Genomic DNA, 21,363 nt, shown 5'->3' on the forward strand with positions numbered 1-21,363 from the left:
TTGAAAGTTAAAATGGGGACTTCCGTAATGATAGATTAGGCAATTCTCCAAATTCTTTCTTCTGACTCTTTTTTAAAAAATATTTATTTATTTATTTATTTATTTTTAGTTTTAATTTATTTTTTTCCATTTTGGCTACACCATGTGGCTTGTGGGATCTTAGTTCCCCGACCAGGGACTGAACCCAGGCTCTGGGCAGTGAGAGCACAGAGTCCTAAGCAGTGGACCGCCGGGGAATTCCCCTAACTCTCCTTCTATAGCTCCATGCTAACCCTCACCCTTCCATGCCCCACATACCAGTTCTGGCATTACCAGAACCTTGACTCTCTGGGATTCAGCTTCCTCATCTCTAAAAGAGAAGGCTGGACCACATCTTCAAGGTGACTGCCTATGCCAATGTTGTATGACAACTGGTGGAAATGATCTATAATGGTGATTCTGAGACTACACATTATTACACATGCTCTGGACAATGATAATTTATATAATGACGATGATAATAAATAATGTTTAATTGGTGCTATGATTGTATCAAGCATTGTGTTTTACATGTATCATCTCATTTAATCCTTACAAGAGTTCCATGGAATTTGTAAATTATTTTCATGGCAGATGTTAAAGCATGAACTTCAATTTAAAAAATGGAGAAGCAAGATAAAACTCAGAGTAAATTCTAAAGAAGAATACATTTCTCCTGAACAAAATGTGTCTGAAGTCTTTCTTGTAGGTGAGATTCCTGAATTTGATGTTTCACAGTCACCCAAAAGAACAGTATTACAGGTTCGTATGAATTCATATCTTAACTAGTTACTTTCACAATGTTTGTTTAAAGAGTGGTTTTATGAACCTTGCATGAATGATGGAAGCCATATTTTGAAGAAAAATATTTTTTACAACTAGCTTTGGGCTATTTCATTTTTTGGAAGTCATCAATTTGGATGGCTGTAAATTGTTATAACAATCAAAAATGGAGAAATTAAAGCTATAGTAAATAAGAATGAAAGGAATGTCTTTCTTTCCTTCCTCCTTCAAGCATACATTGTCATGTAAGGTACAACAGATTTTAGATAACCCAATGTTTAGCTTTTAATCTCTAATCCCTAATCTTTTAATCTTAACGTTATATCTACACTCCAGAATATAAATGGGGCTTGTCATATTGCACCTTTCAGTTAGTTAAAATATTTATGCCTATCATCTTTCTTCCATAGATCATGAGTTCATAACAACAAGAATCTTGTATCTATAGCTTACAACTCATTGAATTGATCTCTGAAATATAAGCCATAATTCCAACTACTGGTTATATTCCTTCCTATTTTGATAAACAAGCAATTTCTACTTTGTGGGACTACCTGATAAATGGTGGAAGAGTTGTAAAATATCGTCTTATTCTGGTTGATGGCAGATTTACGTTATAAAATTCCATGTATTAAATCCATCCTTCTAAATGTAGAGACTTGAGCTCAAGTTATTTTGGAAAACAAAATATCTATACCTATATTTATATCTAATCTTGCACTTTATATATGGCATAGAGTTAGGATGAGGACATTTTTGTCCACTGTTTCCTCTTTATAAATTGCCTGTTCATCTCTTGCTTGTTTTTAAATTGGAATTCTTATAATTTTCTTACCGTTCATAATAGCTCTTTATATACTGGTAATATTCACCCTTTTCCTGGAATGTATTTGAGATGTTTTCCCCTACACTTGATGCTTGCTTTCAATTTTGCCCATGGAGTCTTTTGATGAGAGAAATTTTAAAGCTTTAAGTAACAGAGTCTATTACTGTTGCCCTAATTATTTCTCTTTTTGTGTCATATTAATATGTCATTCTTAGCTATTTTTCTAAGCCATATCACACTCCTTCCTACACTTATGCAGCTGCTTTTTGTCTTTGAACTCCAACGTTTTGACTGCTGTTTCTTTATTTACATTGTAAGCAGCTGCATTTTTAATTTACTGCACATTATGCCTTAGAATAATTTTTTATCCCTTTACATATGATGTAAGAACCTAACAAGAGTATGCTTTCACTTCCCCCCTCCTGTGCTTCATGCTATTATTGCCATGCATTTTATTTCTATGTATTTATAAACCCTACATTAGAATTTATTTTTGCTTTAAACAGTCAATTATATTTTATTCAGCATGTATTTTTCATTTTTAGCAATCTCAAACAGAAAAGTTGCAAGGACAACACAAAGAACTTTTTTTCCTGAACGAGTTGGGAGTAAGTTGCTGACACGATGCCCTATCACCCCTAAATATTATTGGTGTATTTACTATAAACAAGGGCATCCTCTTACAGTCAGCCATCAAAATCCTCGGACCTAATTTGGGTATCCCCAATTATCCCAATAATGTAAAAGGATGCAGTGCAGAATCACACAGAACAGTTGATTATCATGGCCCTTCCTCTCCTTTAGTCTGCCTTTCTTTAATTTTCATTCGCTTGACATGAAGATCAGGCCAGGTTTACTGTAGAAGATCTCTTAATTTGAGCTTGTTTTATGTTTCCTCAAGAATAGACTCAGGTTCTGCATATTTCCTGGAAATACCACAGACATCGTGCTGTGCTCTTCTCACTGCACCCTATCAGTGGCACAGGATTTGGATCTGCCCAGGATTGGTGATTTCACGGCGGCTGCTTGTTGAAAGTGGTGTCTGCTAGGCTTCTCCACTATTCAGCTGCCCCCTTTGTAATGGATGTGCATTTCGTGGGTAGGTACTTTACAATTATATAAATATACCCATTCCTTATCAAACTTTTAGTTTATTTATATCAGTATGGACTCATGGTTTTCTATTTTATTCAATGGGTTATAATCCATTACTATCACTATTTATTTTGGTGCTCAAATTGTTCCAGATTCAGTGGGAGTCCTTTCAGGTTGCCTTCTCTGTCCCTTTGATGTGTAACTATCACCCTCTGAGCACTTCCTTACTTTATAGCACAGCATGATGTCCCAGGCTCCTCTTGTACTTTCTGTGCTCCACCCTGGATAGGTCATTTCTCTAGGACTCTTTGAATCCTTTTTCATGGAAAATTGTACATAGGAACCAAGATTTGAACTCTGTGTTCATCACCATTGAAGTGTTGCTTCTCCCATGCCTTCTCAGTAGACAGAACTAGAGACTGTAAGTAGGAACACACATATACATATTTCCCCCCATATCTATGTACCTCTATATACCTAAAAAACCTAAACTAAACCTAAACTGTATGTGGATACTTCCAGGTCCAATTTAGCACCACAGGGCTCATACTAGTCTTCTCCTTTTACATATCTGCAATGTCCTTCTCCAACAGTGAGAATCCCAGCTCTCATTATTCATGTATTTACTTATTTGATCACTCTCCCTGTGTGGAAGCAGTCACACACGTGGCTGCCACTGTTCCCTCCCTGTGTGGATACCTTCCTCATCCTGCTCAGGCTTTGACATCCTTTGCCATGCAGAGGCCCTCCTCATACTGCTTGGGCTCTGACATTCTATGCCAGTTGCTTTTCCTCCTACGTAGTTGCCTTTCTAACTTTGTTCGAGCTAACACGCCCTGCACTGAGTACCTTCATGTAGATGCCCTCCTTACCCTACTCAGGCTCTGACGCTCCATGCATGGGCTGCCCCTCTTTGGGGATGCCCACCTTATACTGAGTAGGCTCTGTCACCACATGCCACCCTCCTCCCCCAATAGAGCCACTCTCCACATCCCACTTAGCTCCTGGTATGTTATACAGGGTTTCGCTTCCTCGGTTCCCCCTCCTTGTCCTGCTCAGGTTCTGACATCCCACAGTGGCTGCCCCCTCCTTAGGGACTTCCTCCTCATTCCTTGCAGACTTCAACATCTTACATTATACTTCTATGTGGACGAATGCCCTTCTCAGTCTGCTTGTTCTCTGACTGTCTGTGCTGGGCAGATGTCCTCTTCTTGGGCTCCATCTACTTTGGACTCCAGTATCCCACAGTGAGCCATGCTTCCTCTTTTGTCTTCCTTTTTCCACTGGGGCTCTGATATTCTACTCTGGGACATTCCTCCTTGGGGACACCCTCCTCACCTGTTTTGTGCAAGGAAGGCTGCTCCACTGAGTGGATGCTCCCCTTTATGTACCCTAGTTCTGATGCCCTGTTCTGGGCCAACAGAGCCCCCTCTGTGCCCCCTACCCTGGCATGGATGCCTGCTTTGCTTGGACCAATCTAATGGCTTTAAGACTGAATTGTATTGAAAGAAGAAAGCGAAAGGGTAGTGGAAGGGATTCATTATCTTTTTTTTTAATATAAATTTATTTTATTTTATTTTTGTCTGGGTTGTGTCTTCCTTGCTGTGCGCGGGCTTTCTCTAGTTGCGGAGAGTGGGGGCTACTCTTTGTTGCGGTGCGTGGGCTTCTCATTGTGGTGGCTTCTCTTGTTGTGGAGCATGGGCTCTAGGCAAGCAGGCTTCAGTAGTTGTGGCTCATGGGCTCTAGAGCGCAGGCTCAGTAGTTGTGGCGCGTGGGCTTAGTTGCTTCACGGCATGTGGGATCTTCCTGGACCAGGGCTCGACCCCGTGTTCCCTGCATTGGCAGGTGGATTCTTAACCACTGAGCCACCAGGGAAGTCCAGGATTCATTATCTTTTAAAGAAATTAAAAACTCAGAAAAAAGTATTTTCTATTTTTCCACAAATAGGTTGATTCTGGTCTTCTTTCTTTTGGTTTAGATTTGAGTTTTCATCTGGAACTCTTTTCCTTCAGCATGAAGAACCTCCTTTAACATTTCTTGAAGCACATGTCTGTCTGTTGGTGCTTAATTTTCTCAACTTGTATTTCTCTGAAAAAGTCTTTATTTTTACTCTGTTTCTGAGAGAGATTTTCTCTAGACATTGACTTCTAGACTGACAGGTTTTTTAAAATTTCATTCATTCCATTTAAAAGATGTCATTCCATTGTCTCCTGGATTGCATTATTTTAAATGAGAAATCAGTGGAATATTTTTTTCTTCCTTTGTATGTATGTGTCTTCTTCTTTCTTGTTGCTTTGAAGATTTTTCTTTTTATTACTGAATCTTTAACAATCTGATTTTGATATGCCTTGTAGTTTTCTTTGTGTTTATCCTTCTTGGAATTCATTGAACTCTTGGATATACATGTTTATATTTTTCAGCAAATTTGGAAAGTTTTCAGCCATTATTTCTTCAAATATTTTTCTGTCTTCTTCCTCTTTCTGGAACAACGATTACACATATATTAAACAACTTAATATTGTCCCACATTTCATTGAGTTCCTGTTCATTTTTTAAGCCTTTTTTTTTCTTTCTGTGCTTCATTATGAATAGTGTTTATGGCCATGTCTTCAAGTTCAGCACAGTAAATATCCAACTGTCTTTAAAAAGCCATTAACTTCTGTTTAATTACTCACCAAAACTGGCAAAAAAAAAAAAGACACCAACAATTTGCATAATAGATAGCCTGCAACATACTGCTGAATTTTGTAAGTAGGATGAACTTAGCATATTTTAAAATTCTTACTAGCTTTTGTAAACCTCCTTTTTCTTCAACTACCTTAAAAGGGGATAAAAATGCATGTAGTCAATTCTGAGTTTAGAAACATCTCAGAAAGGTGCAGAGAGGAAGGGCACGATAAATGATAACTTCCTCATAATGTACAGCAAGAAAATCATTGGTCATTAGTGGCATTTGCCTAGTTTTATAGTAGGGATTTTTTTGTTTTTATTGACTGCCTCCTTCCAAAATAATTAAACAGTATTTGTTTAGGGAAAAAAAACAGTCAGTGTCTAATCTGCTATTAAGCCATTCCAGTGAATTTTTTCACTATAGATGTTGTGTTCATCTCTAGAAGTTTTATGTGGTTCATTTAAAAAATCTCCACTTCTCTCTCATTTTTCTTTGAAATCCTTGAGAATTTTTATAATAGCTGTTTTAAAAAACTTGTTTACTAGTTTTATTATCCCTGTAATTTCTCTGTGTGTTTACATTCTAAATTTTTCTCTTGGTTATGTGTTGTGTCAGATTTTCCTTCTTTACAGATATATTAATTTTTTAATTATATGCTGGATGTTTAGTAAGTTACATTGTTGAGTATATTATGTTGTTATTTTTAAGAAGTGTTGAACTGGTTTTTGTAGTCAGTTAACTTACTTGAAGATAAGCTTCATCTTTTCTCAGCTTATATTTAAGCTTTGTTAAGGAAAGACGAGAATAACTTATACTCTAGGCTACTTTTTCCTTACTCCCCATGTGACCTTCCTGGGTCTTTACTGAAGGCCCCAAGTGTTCTGTGGCATGTCTGTATTCTGATTTGTCACAATTTGTAAATTTTCCAATCCTGTACGAACTATAGTAGTTGTTCTGCTTACAAATTCTCCACAGATGTTTTGTCCCCAGTAGTCACTTTTTTGTTCAGCCTCATGGAGTGTCCCCTGCACACACATTGTTTAAAATGCAAAGATGCAAGGATCCCTATGCAGACTTCTCAAGCTATCTTTTCTGTGTAACTCCCACCTTTCCAGTACTTTGCCGATAAATTCCAGCAACCTCAACATCCTTGAATCCCACTGGGGTTCTATCTCCTTGGCTTAGTGAGACTGCCTGGCACTCTTTCTCTCACAAGCAGCCAAAAAATGTCTCCATGCAGAAAGCCTGGGCTATCATAAGTCTCATCTCATTTATTTTCCTTCTTTCACAGATCCGAATATTGTGATGACTGTTGTCCAACGTCTGAAAGCAGTTGTTTCACATATTTTGTCCATTTCTCTAGTTATATATGGTGGGAAGGATAGTTTCGAACCATTACCTTATCATGGCTGGAAGTGGAAGACTGTTGATGGTTTTCCTGAGTGGTATTTAACTTCAGTCGCTCCAAACAATGCCTGTCTATCCTTCTATGGGTCTCTTCCTTCCATTTCTTACAGAGACTGTTTAAGCTCTTATTTATGGACTAAATGTTTGTGTCCTCCCCTCCCCATTCCTGTGCTGAAGCCCTAACTTCCAATGTGACTGTATTTGGAGATAGGGCCTGTGAAGAGATGATTAGGATTAAATCATGAGGTTGGGGTCCTAATCCAATAGGGTGGTTGCCTGTATAAGAAGAGGCAGAGACACCAGCGCTCTCTCTCCGCCATGTGAGTACACAGCAAGAAGGCAGAAAAGAGAAAACTCCCACCAGGAACCAAACTGGACACAATCTTGATCTTGGACTTCCCACCATCCAAAACTATGAGAAATACACTTCTGTTGTTTAAGCCACCTAATCTATGGTATTTTGTTATGGTACCCTGAGCAGACTATTACCACTCTTCAATTTTTCATGCTAAATCCCCCACTTCACTGCCCTTCACCTTCACTTTCCATCCTTTTTCACTGAGAAAATACATGCCATCAGGTAGGAACTCCTTCAGCTTACTTCCTGACCCCTTTCCTCAATCCTGTTCTCCTGATCTCTGTACCCTCTTTTCAAATGTACCATCCATACCCATCTTTGCTTCCTTTTCTGTTCTAAGGGCATTTTGCCTATATAATGTAGAATATTTATATTAGATGTTTTTCTCTAATTTCTGCCATGGGTAGTGATGAAGGCTATTTTCAGGCCATTATTAATATCAGTTTTGAGTCAATGAGGAGTAGTCGACAGAAAGTTGCATAATGAACTTCAAATACAAGACAGTTTCTCAACATGGTTTTGTTGCCTGTTAGTCAAGGCACTCAACGGTATACACATACTAGATTATTCCTGGATGTCTAGGAGTATGTCTTATTCATATTATATTCCCTGATTTACAAGCATACAGAATATTTTAAAATATTTATCAAGTGAATGAATATGTCATTTAAGAAATTATACTGTGCTGCTCCAATTCAAGGTTAAGAAAGATGGTGCAGATCTAGAATAAAAACATCAAAGTTTTCCTCAGGCTGTTTCTTGTGCGTGTGACAGTCAAATCTCTAAACAATTATTGATGAATAGACATAAAAGGTAAGCTTTCAATAACTGAAAAATAATCCTAGGGCTGATTGAAACAGAAGAGAAAAGGGGTAAGTTTCTGAAAGATCTTTAGGTCTCAAGAACACAGCACCTTTCTTTTTATGGGCCTCCATACAGATGACTTAAGGAGAGCATAAAAACATTTAAGTGCCTAGTCTCAGAAGCTGACTGGATGCAAACACTTCAGTGTGCTTCAAAGTAGCTATTTTATGCACAACATTCGGGGTCTAGTAATTCTCTAAGGTATCAGCTTATACTGCCTTCACCTACCAATACAGGAAAACCTGACTGATAGTGGGACTTAAAGAAATAAGGGCTTATTTTTTTCCTATAACACAAAGTCCAGAGGAAGGCAATCCAGGGCTGGTCCTCCATGATGCCAATAAAAGTGGAAATTTTCTATTTTTTCACTCCACAGTCCTTAGTATCCTCTTGCTTATTGTCTCGTGGTTCCAATATGGCTACTCCTCTTCCAGCCTCATATTCATTCACCAGGCCATGAGAAGGGGGAAAATCACAGTGGTAGAAGGGGGAAAATCACAGTGGTAGAAGGCAAATGGTTCTCTACCTTTGTTTATTAGGAAAGCCAAAGTCTCCCCAAGACCCCACAGTCAAGAATTTCAGTGATGTGCTTTAGGTTAGAACTTTGTCACTAGGCCAGGTCTAACTGCAAGATTGCTATGGGCAGGAGGGGACTTTGAGTGGGGGATTGGGTGAGATAATTGGGCAATCAGCCTCACTGAAGGTGGATTTGAACTGCCAGTCATCAGATAGTATTTAAAAGGGCATTCCTCCTTGTCAGAAAAAAATGTTGGTTTCAGTGAAAAGCAAAATAACAATTACAACAGATAAGAAACAAGAAGATGTTTAAGAAGTCAATACATAGTTGCTGCAGAGGAACTCTGGTTTAATACTCTTCTGTCTTCCAGTTCAGAGAAACTAAAAATGCCAACTAATAAAGAACCACAGAACCCAGAGCCAGTAAACCACTTTATAATGTGATCCGGGCCCTAACAGAAACTTGTACATGGAAACTTCAACAGTTATGATGAGCTATGAACTTGCATCCTTTCTCATAAGAAGTCTTTTGGTTTGATAATATGATTAAAAGTCCAGGCATAGGGCTCAGGAGAACTAGGTTCATATCTTGCTCTAGCTACTCACTAGCAATACGACCTTGGGCAGTTTCAACCCTGTTGGCCCTTGATTTTTAAGACTTCCGCATTCTCATTACCCGGACAAAACTCTAAACTTACAGAGATGAGTTTATGTTGAATTAATTGACGTTTGGATTCACTTTGGAAAAATCTCATATCAGGATATGGGAAACATGTAGAATTACTGGGGATTTTGCTCAGGACAATGAAAATCATTGCCAGTTTTTGCATTTTAAATATTTCTTTATGATATCACGTCATGGGTTATGATCAGCCTTCCTGTCTCTCCTTCCACCCTAATTCTCACCCCCACCTCTTTGTGGAATGATACTGAGCCCTTTTGGGATCAGATTTATAGAGTCTGTCAGAGTGCTCAAACCATAGCATGATCTAGAAAAGAACATAGAGATTTTTGTGCTGAGCTATTACCTTTCTCAGGAGGGACAGCTGAGGATCTGAGAAATTAAATGACATCCCCAGACAACTACAAAACTGAGATCAGAATCTGGTTTTCCTGACTACTTGGGTAAAATTATAGCCTCTATATCACTCTGGTTTTTCCTCTTGGAGAATTCTAAAGAAACAGAATAAGAATATATACACACACATATATATGTAATTATATTGATATATGTAAAATAATCATTTATAATATGTGTACATATGAGTAAAATAATTGTGAAACAAAAACCAATAATTAAGAACTATTATATTCAAAATAGATAGCTAGTGGGAAGCAGCTACATAGCACAGGGAGATCAGCTGGGTTCTTTGCGACCACCTAGAGGGGTGGGATAGGGAGGGTGGGAGGGAGACGCAAGAGGGAAGAGATATGGGGATATATGTATACATATAGCTGATTCACTTTGTATAAAGCAGAAACTAACAAACCATTGTAAAGCAATTATACTCCAAAAAAGATGTTAAAAAAAAAAAAGAACTATTATATTCAATACATCTGTCCGGTTGTACTACCCTTAAAAAAATACAAGAGTAACTTTTAAAAATTACTCAATCATGACATGACACTAAAGCACAGAATTATCTTTGGAGATAGTCTCAAATTTTTCCCAATCAAATAAATTGTCAAAAATATCCATTAAAATGTACAGGTAATAAAAGAGTGAATTTATATAATATTATAAAATTGGAAATTAATGATTCTAACACTCCTGTCTTAAACAGTTGGGTTTATTAAGCTTATTAATGCAATAGATTTGCAGAATTAATTTTTTAAATCATAGTTTTAAAATGGCATTTAATTTGGTGACTTCTCTGGTCAGTGAATTCTCAGGGACTTAAGAAACAAAACATAAAAATGTAATGTGAGCTGGATCTAAACTTTAAAGTTTTTGGAAGTGTTAGTTTTCAAAATGGAGATTTGTATATTTAGACTGCCTAATGTTTTGAAGGAATAATTGAAAACAGCAATCAGTTTCAATTATTGCGATACAATTTGAACCTAACTTGGAAAACTGTAGTCTTGCTTTTTGGGTTCAGTTGCATCAACTCATGAAAACAAGTCAGGTTCTGTTTCACTATCATTTTCCTTAGTATCATTTACCCATTACGAAAGGCTGCTTTGTTAGATGGTAGAGCTCATACACCATCCGTCAAACTCAGAGCTAGTTGGGAGGTTTGGCAAAGATCATTTTCCATGAAAATGCAGCTTTTTTTTTTTGTATGTGTGTAGTTTGACAAGCAATACAGAGAAAACCCTTATGTTGATGAATTTGGAAAGTCTAAATAATCTAGTCAAGTGATGCAGTTGTCCTAAAATGAAAAAGTGCTTGATTAGTTTAATAATATAAGTAGTATCTTAGGGCTGTCTTTCATTTTAAACAACTGTAACTTTTTGTTTGTTTGTAAAAGATAATAGTGTGTGGACTTGCAAAGACTTGTAAAATCACCTTCAGATTTTATAGTGTTGATGACTCATCTCACTTGGGGAAAAAAGTCCCTGGAAAAACGTTAAAATTTGTACCATGTTGCAGGAGAGAAACCAGATGGTTCAGGCCAGTTAGATTAAATTACTTGGAATTCTAAAACAAAAGAGTAGTCTCAATGACTTTTTGAGTTTATGTTTTGATAACCTCAGAGGTCAGTCTGACCTCAATTCACTAAAGCAGAGTGGTTCCAAGTTTCTTAGGCATGTACTGTATGAACTTCAGATAAGGGAGCTTCCAAAACCACACTGCTCCATCAAAGAACTATGTGTGTGTTGGCTCAATCTGTGGTGTGGGTGAAAAAGCAGATGAAGCCCAACATCTAAAAATTGCTTTAGGATCAGTTTATTTTGGATATAAGATTGCTGTGCCCATAGACCTGGCTTTCATCACTTCAGCCCTAATCAGTAACACTACCTAAGTTAAGAAGTTTACAAATGATTTTGAAATAAAGTTTTCATGACTTTTAAATTGTAGAAGATGCTACATTAATTTTAGCAGGAACCACCCTTGCAAAATGATACATTATTTGTAAGATGAAAAACTACAGCACAGAAAGAGGCAGCTACATGGAAACTGAGAGTGTGCTCTGGAGTCTAGATAGCTGATTCCGTCACTAGCTGCATGACCTTGGGCATCTTGCTTAATTTTTTGTTTCTAAGCTGTCTCATTTGTAATGAAAGGATAATAATAATATCTCCTGCACTTGCTATTGTGAGGACTAAAAATGAGTTAATACACACAATGAGTTAATACACACAGAACCCGTGTCCCCTTGCCCAGCACATGTAATTTCTAAGTAGAAGTTACTATTTTTAATATATTGAATTTAGATGGCTGAATGACAGGAAGCCACTGAAGAGAAAGTCAGGAAGACTGGATTCTACACGCAGCCCTGCTGGCTCTGTCAGCTTGCTGACCTCCCACAGGGCATCTACCTTCTCTTACCCTCAGTTTAAAGACTTTGAAAATTCCCAGCAAAAAGTATGTATGTATTCGGAGTTTCTTCTGTAAAATGAGGGTGGGCTAGATAGCTTCTAGGATCACTTCCAGCTTTAAACACCTATGGCTCTTGGATGAAAACAAGCATTCCAGTAGAGGGAAATGTAAGAAGTGAATGCAGAAAATCCTACAGAGGGCTTTGCCCATGCTCATATCCCATAGGGAACTCTTCTCCATCTGTTGTTAGTTTGACTAGGTCTCTGTTTACGTCTCAGAATGTTCCCCATTGGAAAGACCTCTCCTGATTACTCAATCTAAAATCAATCCTTGCTCTAAGGCCTGTTCTCTTCCTTCATAGCACTTCTCATTGTACATAACTATTATTTTTTAATAGTGTTCTTGTTTTTTTTTTTTTGTTTTTTTTTTGCAGTACGTGGGCCTCTCACTGCCGTGGCCTCTCCCATTGCGGAGCACAGGCTCCGGACGCACAGGCTCAGTGGCCATGGCTCATGGGCCGAGCTGCTCCCCGGCATGTGGGATCTTCCCGGACCGGGGCACGAACCCGTGTCCCCTGCATTGGCAGGTGGACTCTCAACCGCTGCGCCACCAGGGAAGCCCAGTGTTCTTGTTTTTTTTGTCTGTCTCTCCCACTAAATTGTATGCTTTTGGGGTTTTGGAATCACATCTGTTTTGATTACTTCTGTTGACCTAAAACAAATATACTATCAGGCAATTCTCCAGCAAAGATGTGTTTATCCAGGAGCAGAAGAGAATTGCCATTGGAGGTCTGTAACCATTATGAGTCATGCGCAAGTCCCCCAATGGCAAGGGAAGAAGAGCGCTTTTATAAGAAGGAAAAGGAAGTTGGGAGGGCTAAGTAAACAAAGATCCCATGGCTTCTCACTGCCTGAGTCTTTGCCACGGAAAGAAGAGGAGTTCTTCCTGTTGCGCTCTGCTATCCTTGCAGGTGTAAGAGCTCTCCTTTCTGGTCTCCCAAATCTACTTAATTGAAGTTTCTGTTTATTGATTTTTTACATTTCTTTATCCTCAGCACCTAAGAGGTTGGCAAAAGCAGGTGCTCCATAAAGATTTTATTTTATTTATTTAATAACTATGTTGAATGCCTACAATGTACAAGGCTTTGTTTTAGGTATTGGGGAACTAGTGGTGGATTAGACAAATACCTTGCTCTCAAGGGGCTTATATTTTAGGGTGAAGAATCAGATAGCAAACAAGGAAACATACACAAGGACATGTCATATAGAATTAAATGCTAAGAAGAAAATATATCAGGGTAAAAGATGAACACCTTTACTAAAAGGAACAACAAAAGCAAAGGTGGGGATGTAAATTGTTGCAGCCACTATGAAAAACATCGAAGTTCCTCAAAATATTAAAAACAGAACTACCATATGATTCAGCAATTCCACTTCTGGGTATTTATCTGAAGGGAACAAAAACACTAACTCAAAAAGATGTCCCATGTTCACTGCAGCATTATTTACAATTAGCCAAGACATGGAAACAACCTGAGTATCCATCGACAGATGAATGGATAAAAGAAAATGTGATATATCTATATATCTAGATATATCTATATATCTATATCTATATATAAAGACCCAACCCTTAGTTGGGTCTTCCAGCATCTATTCTTGACCTTGACCTTCCAACTCATTCTTCATTTGCCCACCAGAGATGTCTTTCTAAAGTCACATTTATTCATGTTACTTTCCCACTTAAAATCTCTCCTTGACTCCCCATCGGCTCTAACATTGCCCACAAAGCCCTTTCTGTCCCCCTCATTACCTTTCAGCTTCATTCTCCACCATTTCTCCACAGGAATCTTTGGCTCTAGCTATACTGAGTTACCTAGTCTACTACTCAAGTATAAGACATTCTCTCCAGCCATTATGCCCTTTCTGTATAGGGTCCCCTTCTCTTCTTTGACTGGCTCACTCCTGTCTAGGCACAGCTCAGATGTCATCTTTTCCAGAAAGGCTACCTTTGATCTTCTGTCCTCTCCTTTAGTCTTGATTAGTTACTCTTCAAATGTGTTCCCAGAGCCCCTGAAGCATTTCTTACTGTCTGTTATAACTGTCTATTTTCTGTTTTCCTCTTGGACTGTAAGTGCCTTGAGGACAGGGACAGTGGCTTACATGCTTTGAATTCATAACCCCTAGATGCTCAATAAATGTTGGTTGAATAAATGAATGGGAAATGATTTTTCCCCTTTCAGCCCCACCGCCACAAACTTGGTCTCATTCCCAGGAATTTCTTAATCATCAAATCCAATAGCTTATGCTCACTTCTTCCCTGTTCTTTGAGTAGCATTTGACTATGCTTCTTTTTTGAAATGCTCTTTTTTTTTGGAGGGGGGTGGTTCTATGGCATGACACGTCCTAGTCGTTTTTTCTGGGAATTATTTCTTGGTCCTCATGTTAGGTTTCTTGCTCTTCCCTCTCCCCCAGCTTCCTCACAGCACCTGTGGATATTGACCTTGGCCCCTTCTCTTTTCTCCATACTCTCACTAGATCTTGGCGATCACAGATTTTCAAACAGCACTTGGTTATGTCAGTATGGATTTGCAATCATGATAGGGATGTTTACAACTTCCCTACCATTTGGGAACTTTAACCTTTTAAATCTCAATGAATATGAGGCCAGTTGTACTTTTGATGTGCTGCAATGTTGGGAGAGTGAACTGGTGTGGGGGGAAGAGAAATTTAATTTTAGATTCATTGAATTTGAAATGTCAACTGGATACTAAGTTAGAAGATCCTAGAAGTATCTGAGAAGTCATTAAGTCACAGAATCCTACATTTAGAACACCTTCTGAGTTATATGGTCTAACATAATATCTCTAGCATTCCTCAGAGATATTCTTAGAGTCTTAGGGGACAATATAATAATACCCTCTTCTTTGTCTGAGTTTGGAAACAGTTGGGAAGTAGACTGCTGGAGAGCTAGATATTATCTCATACAGATGGTAGGAAACCATGGCTTAAGACATTGATTGACCAAGGTGACTTGCTAGTACTTTACACCTGGATCAGACAGACTTACCCTCAGTCACTGCACAGCCTGGACTACCGCACCCCTCCCTCAGGCTGCTGAGGGCAGCCAGGATGCATGCATTTGCTTTTGAGTCAGGGCAGAGTGGACCGGGAGCTGAACTGTAGGCCTGGTTATTTCTCCAAAATTCGCCAGTCAGGTAACATCCCTCCTCTTCTCCTGGGGAGATGGGAGGGGTGGAGACAGAGCCCTGGAGTGTTACTGAAGTGCTTTCGGATGGGGATGTGAGGCCAAGAAAATGAAGCATCTCCAGTAATAGTAATGTGTATCCAGCCTCTGGTCTAACGCTTTCTGTGCTTGAGAGGCTGTTGACTTTGGGGTGCATTCTGTTCCCTTTTGGGGAGGAGTAGGTATGTAATTAGCAAGTTGTTTCTCATATCAAAGCAGAGAAAGCAGCTTCCCAAGCGCCCTTTGTCCCTAGTTCTTTCTGCTGCATCCACAAGGAATAAGAACAAATTTGTCAATTATAAAACATAGCTATGATTTTATTTTCTAGTACTTATGTGGTTACAAATTCCCAGTTGAGTCAACTGTTTATTCTTCTCTCACAGTTTCTAGTCTCAACTCTTCCCCCCTCCACTCCTGCTACTATCTTGGTTGCCATTTTCTGCGAATTCTCTATTTGTAGGTCCCTCTTAGAGTGGTATGGACCATGTTTTCTCCCCACCCTGAATGGGCCCACCTTTCTAAATACAGGGGAGCTCTCCAGGTAATCGGTGGCCTGGATGGCTCTGTACTTTTATACTCAGCTCCCTCCTTAGCCTGGTCCTGAGGTTTCCCTTCAAGTAGCAGTGTGAGAGAAAACGACACTAGACAATGTGAATATTCACTCATGTGACTTACTACTCAACACTGAGTCAGATGAGAATCAGTGGGAGTAGCAGCACCCAGGGTGGGTCTTCTGCACCCAGGTTCAAGTTAATCCTTTTATATGGAAAGCTGTCTCCCAGATAGAGACACCCAGGTCATTTAAGGCTCTGACCAGTTATGGTTTTATTCAGAGCTTGAGGCTTTCCTCATAATGCTGTTTGCATCATGAAGGCATCCTTTGCCAGAGTGATAGGGTGTGGAGAGTGCACCATGCTGAGATCCTCAACCCCACGGGGTCTGATCCACACTGTGTTCCTGGCTGCTGTTCCTTCTGTGGTTAAAAAATATAAATCACTCCATATTCCTGCCTCTGCCCCTTCGTTTTGTCTTTCTAATTTCCATATGACATGGCTTATCAGTTTGGTTTTCCCTGAGCCTTCTAATTTATCTTCTATTTTCACTACCTAATTTTTTTTTAAATTTAATTTTATTTATTTTTTATACAGCAAGTTCTTACTGGTTATCTATTTTATACATATTAGTGTATGCATGTCAATCCCAATCTCCCAATTCATCACACCACCACCAACCCCCCACCACGTTCCCCCTGCTGTCCATACGTTTGTTGTCTACATTTGTGTCTCTATATCTGCCCTGCAAACCAGTTCATCTGTACCATTTTTCCAGGTTCCACATATAAACGTTAATACATGACATTTGTTTTTCTCTTTCACTACCTAATCTTGATGCCTGCCTGCTTTTCTTCTCCTATGCAATGGCTGTCTCCTCCAATCAGTACTTCACACTCAACAGTGCCAACGTTAGAGGAAATATTCCAAGCGTGATTTGCATCCTGTGCAAGTATCACCTCCCTTAAAATGGACATTCCTGAAACCCATCTTTGCTCCCACTTTTCCACTGAAGTTGTGCTAGCTAGACTCTCCACTGACCTTCAACAGCTGATGAAAATGTTATGACTTTATTGACCTTTCTGTGACCTGACATGGATGACAACTTCTTTAGCATTAAACCTCTCTGTAAATGCAAATCAAAACTACAGGGCTTCCCTGGTGGCGCAGTGGTTGAGAGTCCGCCTGCCAATGCAGGGGACACTGGTTCATGCCCCAGACCGGGAGGATCCTGCGTGCCACAGAGTGGCTGGTCCCGTGAGCCATGGCCACTGGGCCTGTGCATCCGGAGCCTGTGCTCCGCAGTGGGAGAGGCCGCGGCAGTGAGGGGCCCGCGTACCGCAAAAAAAAAAATTCTACAAATAACAAATGCTGGAGAGGGTGTGGAGAAAAGGGAACCCTCCCACACTGTTGGTGGGAATGTAAGATGGTGCAGCCACTATGGAGAACAGTATGGAGGTTCCCCAGAAAACTAAAAACAGAATTACCATATGATCCAGCAGTCCCTCCTAGGCATATATGCAGACAAAACTGTAATTCAAACAGATACATGCACCCCTATGTTCATAGCAGCACTATTCACAATAGCCAGGACATGGAAACAACCTAAATGTCCATCAACAGATGAACGGATAAAGAAGATGTGGTACATATATATATAGTGGAATACTACTCAACCATAAAAAAGAATGAAATAATGCCATTTACAGCAACATGGATGCAACTAGAGATTGTCAACTAAGTAAAGTGAGTCAGAAAGAGAAAGACAAACACCATATGATATCAGTTATATGTGGAATCTAAATGATACAAATGAACCTATCTATGAAACAGAAACAGAATCATGGACAAAGAGAACAGACTTGTGGTTGCCAAGGGGCAGGAGGGTGTGGGAGGGATGGAGTGGGAGGTTGGGGTTAGCAGCTTTCATCTACTACATCATAATGCCTATCCTTGAACTTGTGTTGAACAAAAATGCTGAGGTCTTTTTTGTCTGAACTGCTGGCCAGCTGTTTTACCTTATGTCACTGCTATTCTCAACCTAAACACAGCAGTTCCTGTTATTCCTATTCAAGTTCATCTTGTTGATTTTGGTTCTAATTCCAATATTCAGTGAATTAGCTATGTCGTACAGCCTGTGGAATTCACTTCTTTTATAAACATGATGCTTACAGTCTTATCAATGGTGAAAAAATGTTGAACAAAAATCCTGTCTACTCTTCCTTTCTGGGGCTCATTCTGCTGCCCTGAGCTGTTAAGATGCCTCTCTGGCTTTGCTTTTTTTTTTTTTTTTAAAAAAAATTCTACAAATAACAAATGCTGGAGAGGGTGTGGAGAAAAGGGAACCCTCCCACACTGTTGGTGGGAATGTAAGATGGTGCAGCCACTATGGAGAACAGTATGGAGGTTCCCCAGAAAACTAAAAACAGAATTACCATATGATCCAGCAGTCCCTCCTAGGCATATATGCAGACAAAACTGTAATTCAAACAGATACATGCACCCCTATGTTCATAGCAGCACTATTCACAATAGCCAGGACATGGAAACAACCTAAATGTCCATCAACAGATGAACGGATAAAGAAGATGTGGTACATATATATATAGTGGAATACTACTCAACCATAAAAAAGAATGAAATAATGCCATTTACAGCAACATGGATGCAACTAGAGATTGTCAACTAAGTAAAGTGAGTCAGAAAGAGAAAGACAAACACCATATGATATCAGTTATATGTGGAATCTAAATGATACAAATGAACCTATCTATGAAACAGAAACAGAATCATGGACAAAGAGAACAGACTTGTGGTTGCCAAGGGGCAGGAGGGTGTGGGAGGGATGGAGTGGGAGGTTGGGGTTAGCAGCTTTCATCTACTACATCATAATGCCTATCCTTGAACTTGTGTTGAACAAAAATGCTGAGGTCTTTTTTGTCTGAACTGCTGGCCAGCTGTTTTACCTTATGTCACTGCTATTCTCAACCTAAACACAGCAGTTCCTGTTATTCCTATTCAAGTTCATCTTGTTGATTTTGGTTCTAATTCCAATATTCAGTGAATTAGCTATGTCGTACAGCCTGTGGAATTCACTTCTTTTATAAACATGATGCTTACAGTCTTATCAATGGTGAAAAAATGTTGAACAAAAATCCTGTCTACTCTTCCTTTCTGGGGCTCATTCTGCTGCCCTGAGCTGTTAAGATGCCTCTCTGGCTTTGCTTTTTTTTTTTTTTTTTAGCGGTACGCGGGCCTCTCACCGTTGTGGCCTCTCCCGTTGCGGAGCACAGGCTCCGGACACGCAGGCTCAGCTGCCATGGCTCACGAGCGCAGCCGCTCTGCGGCATGTGGGATCTTCCCGGACGGGGGCACGAACCCGTGTCCCCTGGATCGGCAGGCAGACTCTCAACCACTGCGCCACCAGGGAAGCCCGCTTTTTTGTGTTTTTAAAATCAGTTTTCTATCCATATTTTCCCCCTTCCCATAAGACCCTGTATTGTATGGAAAGTGGGCGTGGTTTATATGCTGGTGGGACACTTAACCAGGATCACGACCACCAGGGTGGTGCTAGCTCTGGGTGGAGTGAGGGGAAGACTGTTCCATAGCTGATTGTGGTAGAGAATGGTCTTCAGAGGATTTGGCCAAACAGCTACAGCCAGGCCAGGTAGTGAGCATGAAAGAATTCCCATCTGGTGAGAGTCCTGCAGGTGCGGAGAACACAGGGATCCGGGTATGGCAGCTGTCAACATGTGGTGACCATGGCAACAGGCAAGTGATGAGGGACAGGTGGTCAGGCAGACACTGAGGGTCTGTATACAGAGCTAAGGGACCAGAACAAGCAATGGAGGACCCCAATTCAGGTGAGGGTTGCCAGAGTTAGCAAGTAAAAATACAGGACGCCCAATTAAATTTAAATTTCAGGTAAAGTTTTCCTTTTCTTTGCAGTATAACTTTGTCCTGTACAATATGTGGCATATACTTATACTAAAAATTTATTAGTTGTTTATGTAAATTCAAATTTAATTGGGCATCCTGTATTTTATGTAGCAAGCCTAGTCCAGGTAGAACTGGAAAATGGTGTAGAGTTAGGTCCCTCTATCTTTAGACTAGGATAACAATGGACACATAACAGGGGTCTTCTAAGAATTAAAATGAAATGCCTAGCACAGAAGAAGTGCACGATAAATGTAAATGTCCTTTCCACCTTCACACAAGCTTCTTTCCCTTCTTATTGAAAGTCTAGCATTAAAATTTTGATTAGGTAGTTGTCATAAATAAAATATCATATAAGCCGTAAGAATGAACAAACTCTTTGAGGGAGAGAATTTTTAAAAATTTGCTGGTGCCAAAGGGTGAGCCTTGGGAAATACCCATGATTTAAGAAAAGGCAGGGAAGCCAATTGGGGACTGTTATGGTTAATCTTATGTGTCAACTTGAATGGGCCATGGGGTGCCCAGATATTTGGCTAATCCTTATTTCTGGGTGTGTCTGTGAGGATGTTTTTGGATGAGATTAACATTTGAATTAGTACACTGAGTAAAGCAGATGGCCCTCCCCAGTGTGAGTGGGTATCATCCAAGCCATTGAAGGCTGAATAGCCAGCTTGCCAACTGCAGATCTTGGACTTCTCAGCTTCCATAATTGTGGGAGCCAATTACTTATTGTGTGTGTGTGTGTGTGTGTGTGTGTGTGTGTGGGTGTGTGTGCGCGCATACATATGTATATATCCTATTGCTTCCCTAGACTAACAGAAAAATGGAGAGAGCAGAGAACCAGGGTGGAGAATCAGGGAAAAACCAGGATAATGCGGCATCTTGGAAGCTGTGAGAATAGAGAATTTACAGTAAAAAAACAAAAATGAGGTTCACAGTAAATGGTTAATGTCACTGTCTTTCTGGAGATAAAAGAAGGTCCTAAAGAAAAAAGTTCTTGACTTTAGTTTCTAAAAGGGTAATATTTGTTAAATCTGATTAATGGATATGTGCTTATTATTAATTTCTTTCTTCCTCTAGATGCTTAAATGTTTCATAATATTTTACTTTGCTTTGATCTGAATTTCCCAAACTTATTTGGTCACACAATTATTTTTTCCTACCAAATATTTTTTAATATTTTAAGTAACACTTGTGGAAATATTGGTCTATATGTCCCTGGGATCTAACTCTTGAATGTCAGGCTATAACCACCAAACCGTAGCTCAGACCCATATGGAACTTATATCCAAAACAATATTTTGACTTTTAATGGCATTTGGGAATCATAGTAGAATGTTTTTTAGGATACTGTCTTCTAGAGAGCATATGTCTCCTTTGAGAATAAGTTTAAGTTAGGGAGAAATAGAAGAAAGATACAGAGTGAAAAACTCACATTAATTTTTTATTTTTCCTTAAGAGTCTATATACATGAGAAGAAGCTCACAGTTAAGTTTATAGAATATCTACCACTTTATACATCAGAAATACTGCATTAAAAACAAAAATAACTTCTCTAGAATGTCCTACTTTGGGTAAGCAGAACAAGATAGTTGCTACGAATGGTCC

General features: G+C 39.4%; 1 protein-coding gene across 1 annotated transcript in view; it reads left to right on the forward strand.

The window, feature by feature from the left end:
* The window catches only part of FBXL13 (F-box and leucine rich repeat protein 13), a 179,486-nt gene that overhangs the window by 28,609 nt on the left and 129,514 nt on the right, over window positions 1-21,363 (forward strand). The window contains 1 exon segment of the mRNA XM_024738118.1: window positions 613-780. Within this exon segment, the coding sequence (XP_024593886.1) occupies window positions 613-780 (168 nt within the window).

The sequence above is a fragment of the Neophocaena asiaeorientalis genome, unplaced genomic scaffold (genome assembly GCF_003031525.2).
Source record: "Neophocaena asiaeorientalis asiaeorientalis breed wild unplaced genomic scaffold, Neophocaena_asiaeorientalis_V1.1 scaffold170, whole genome shotgun sequence".
In the NCBI taxonomy this organism is placed as follows: Eukaryota; Metazoa; Chordata; class Mammalia; order Artiodactyla; family Phocoenidae; genus Neophocaena; species Neophocaena asiaeorientalis.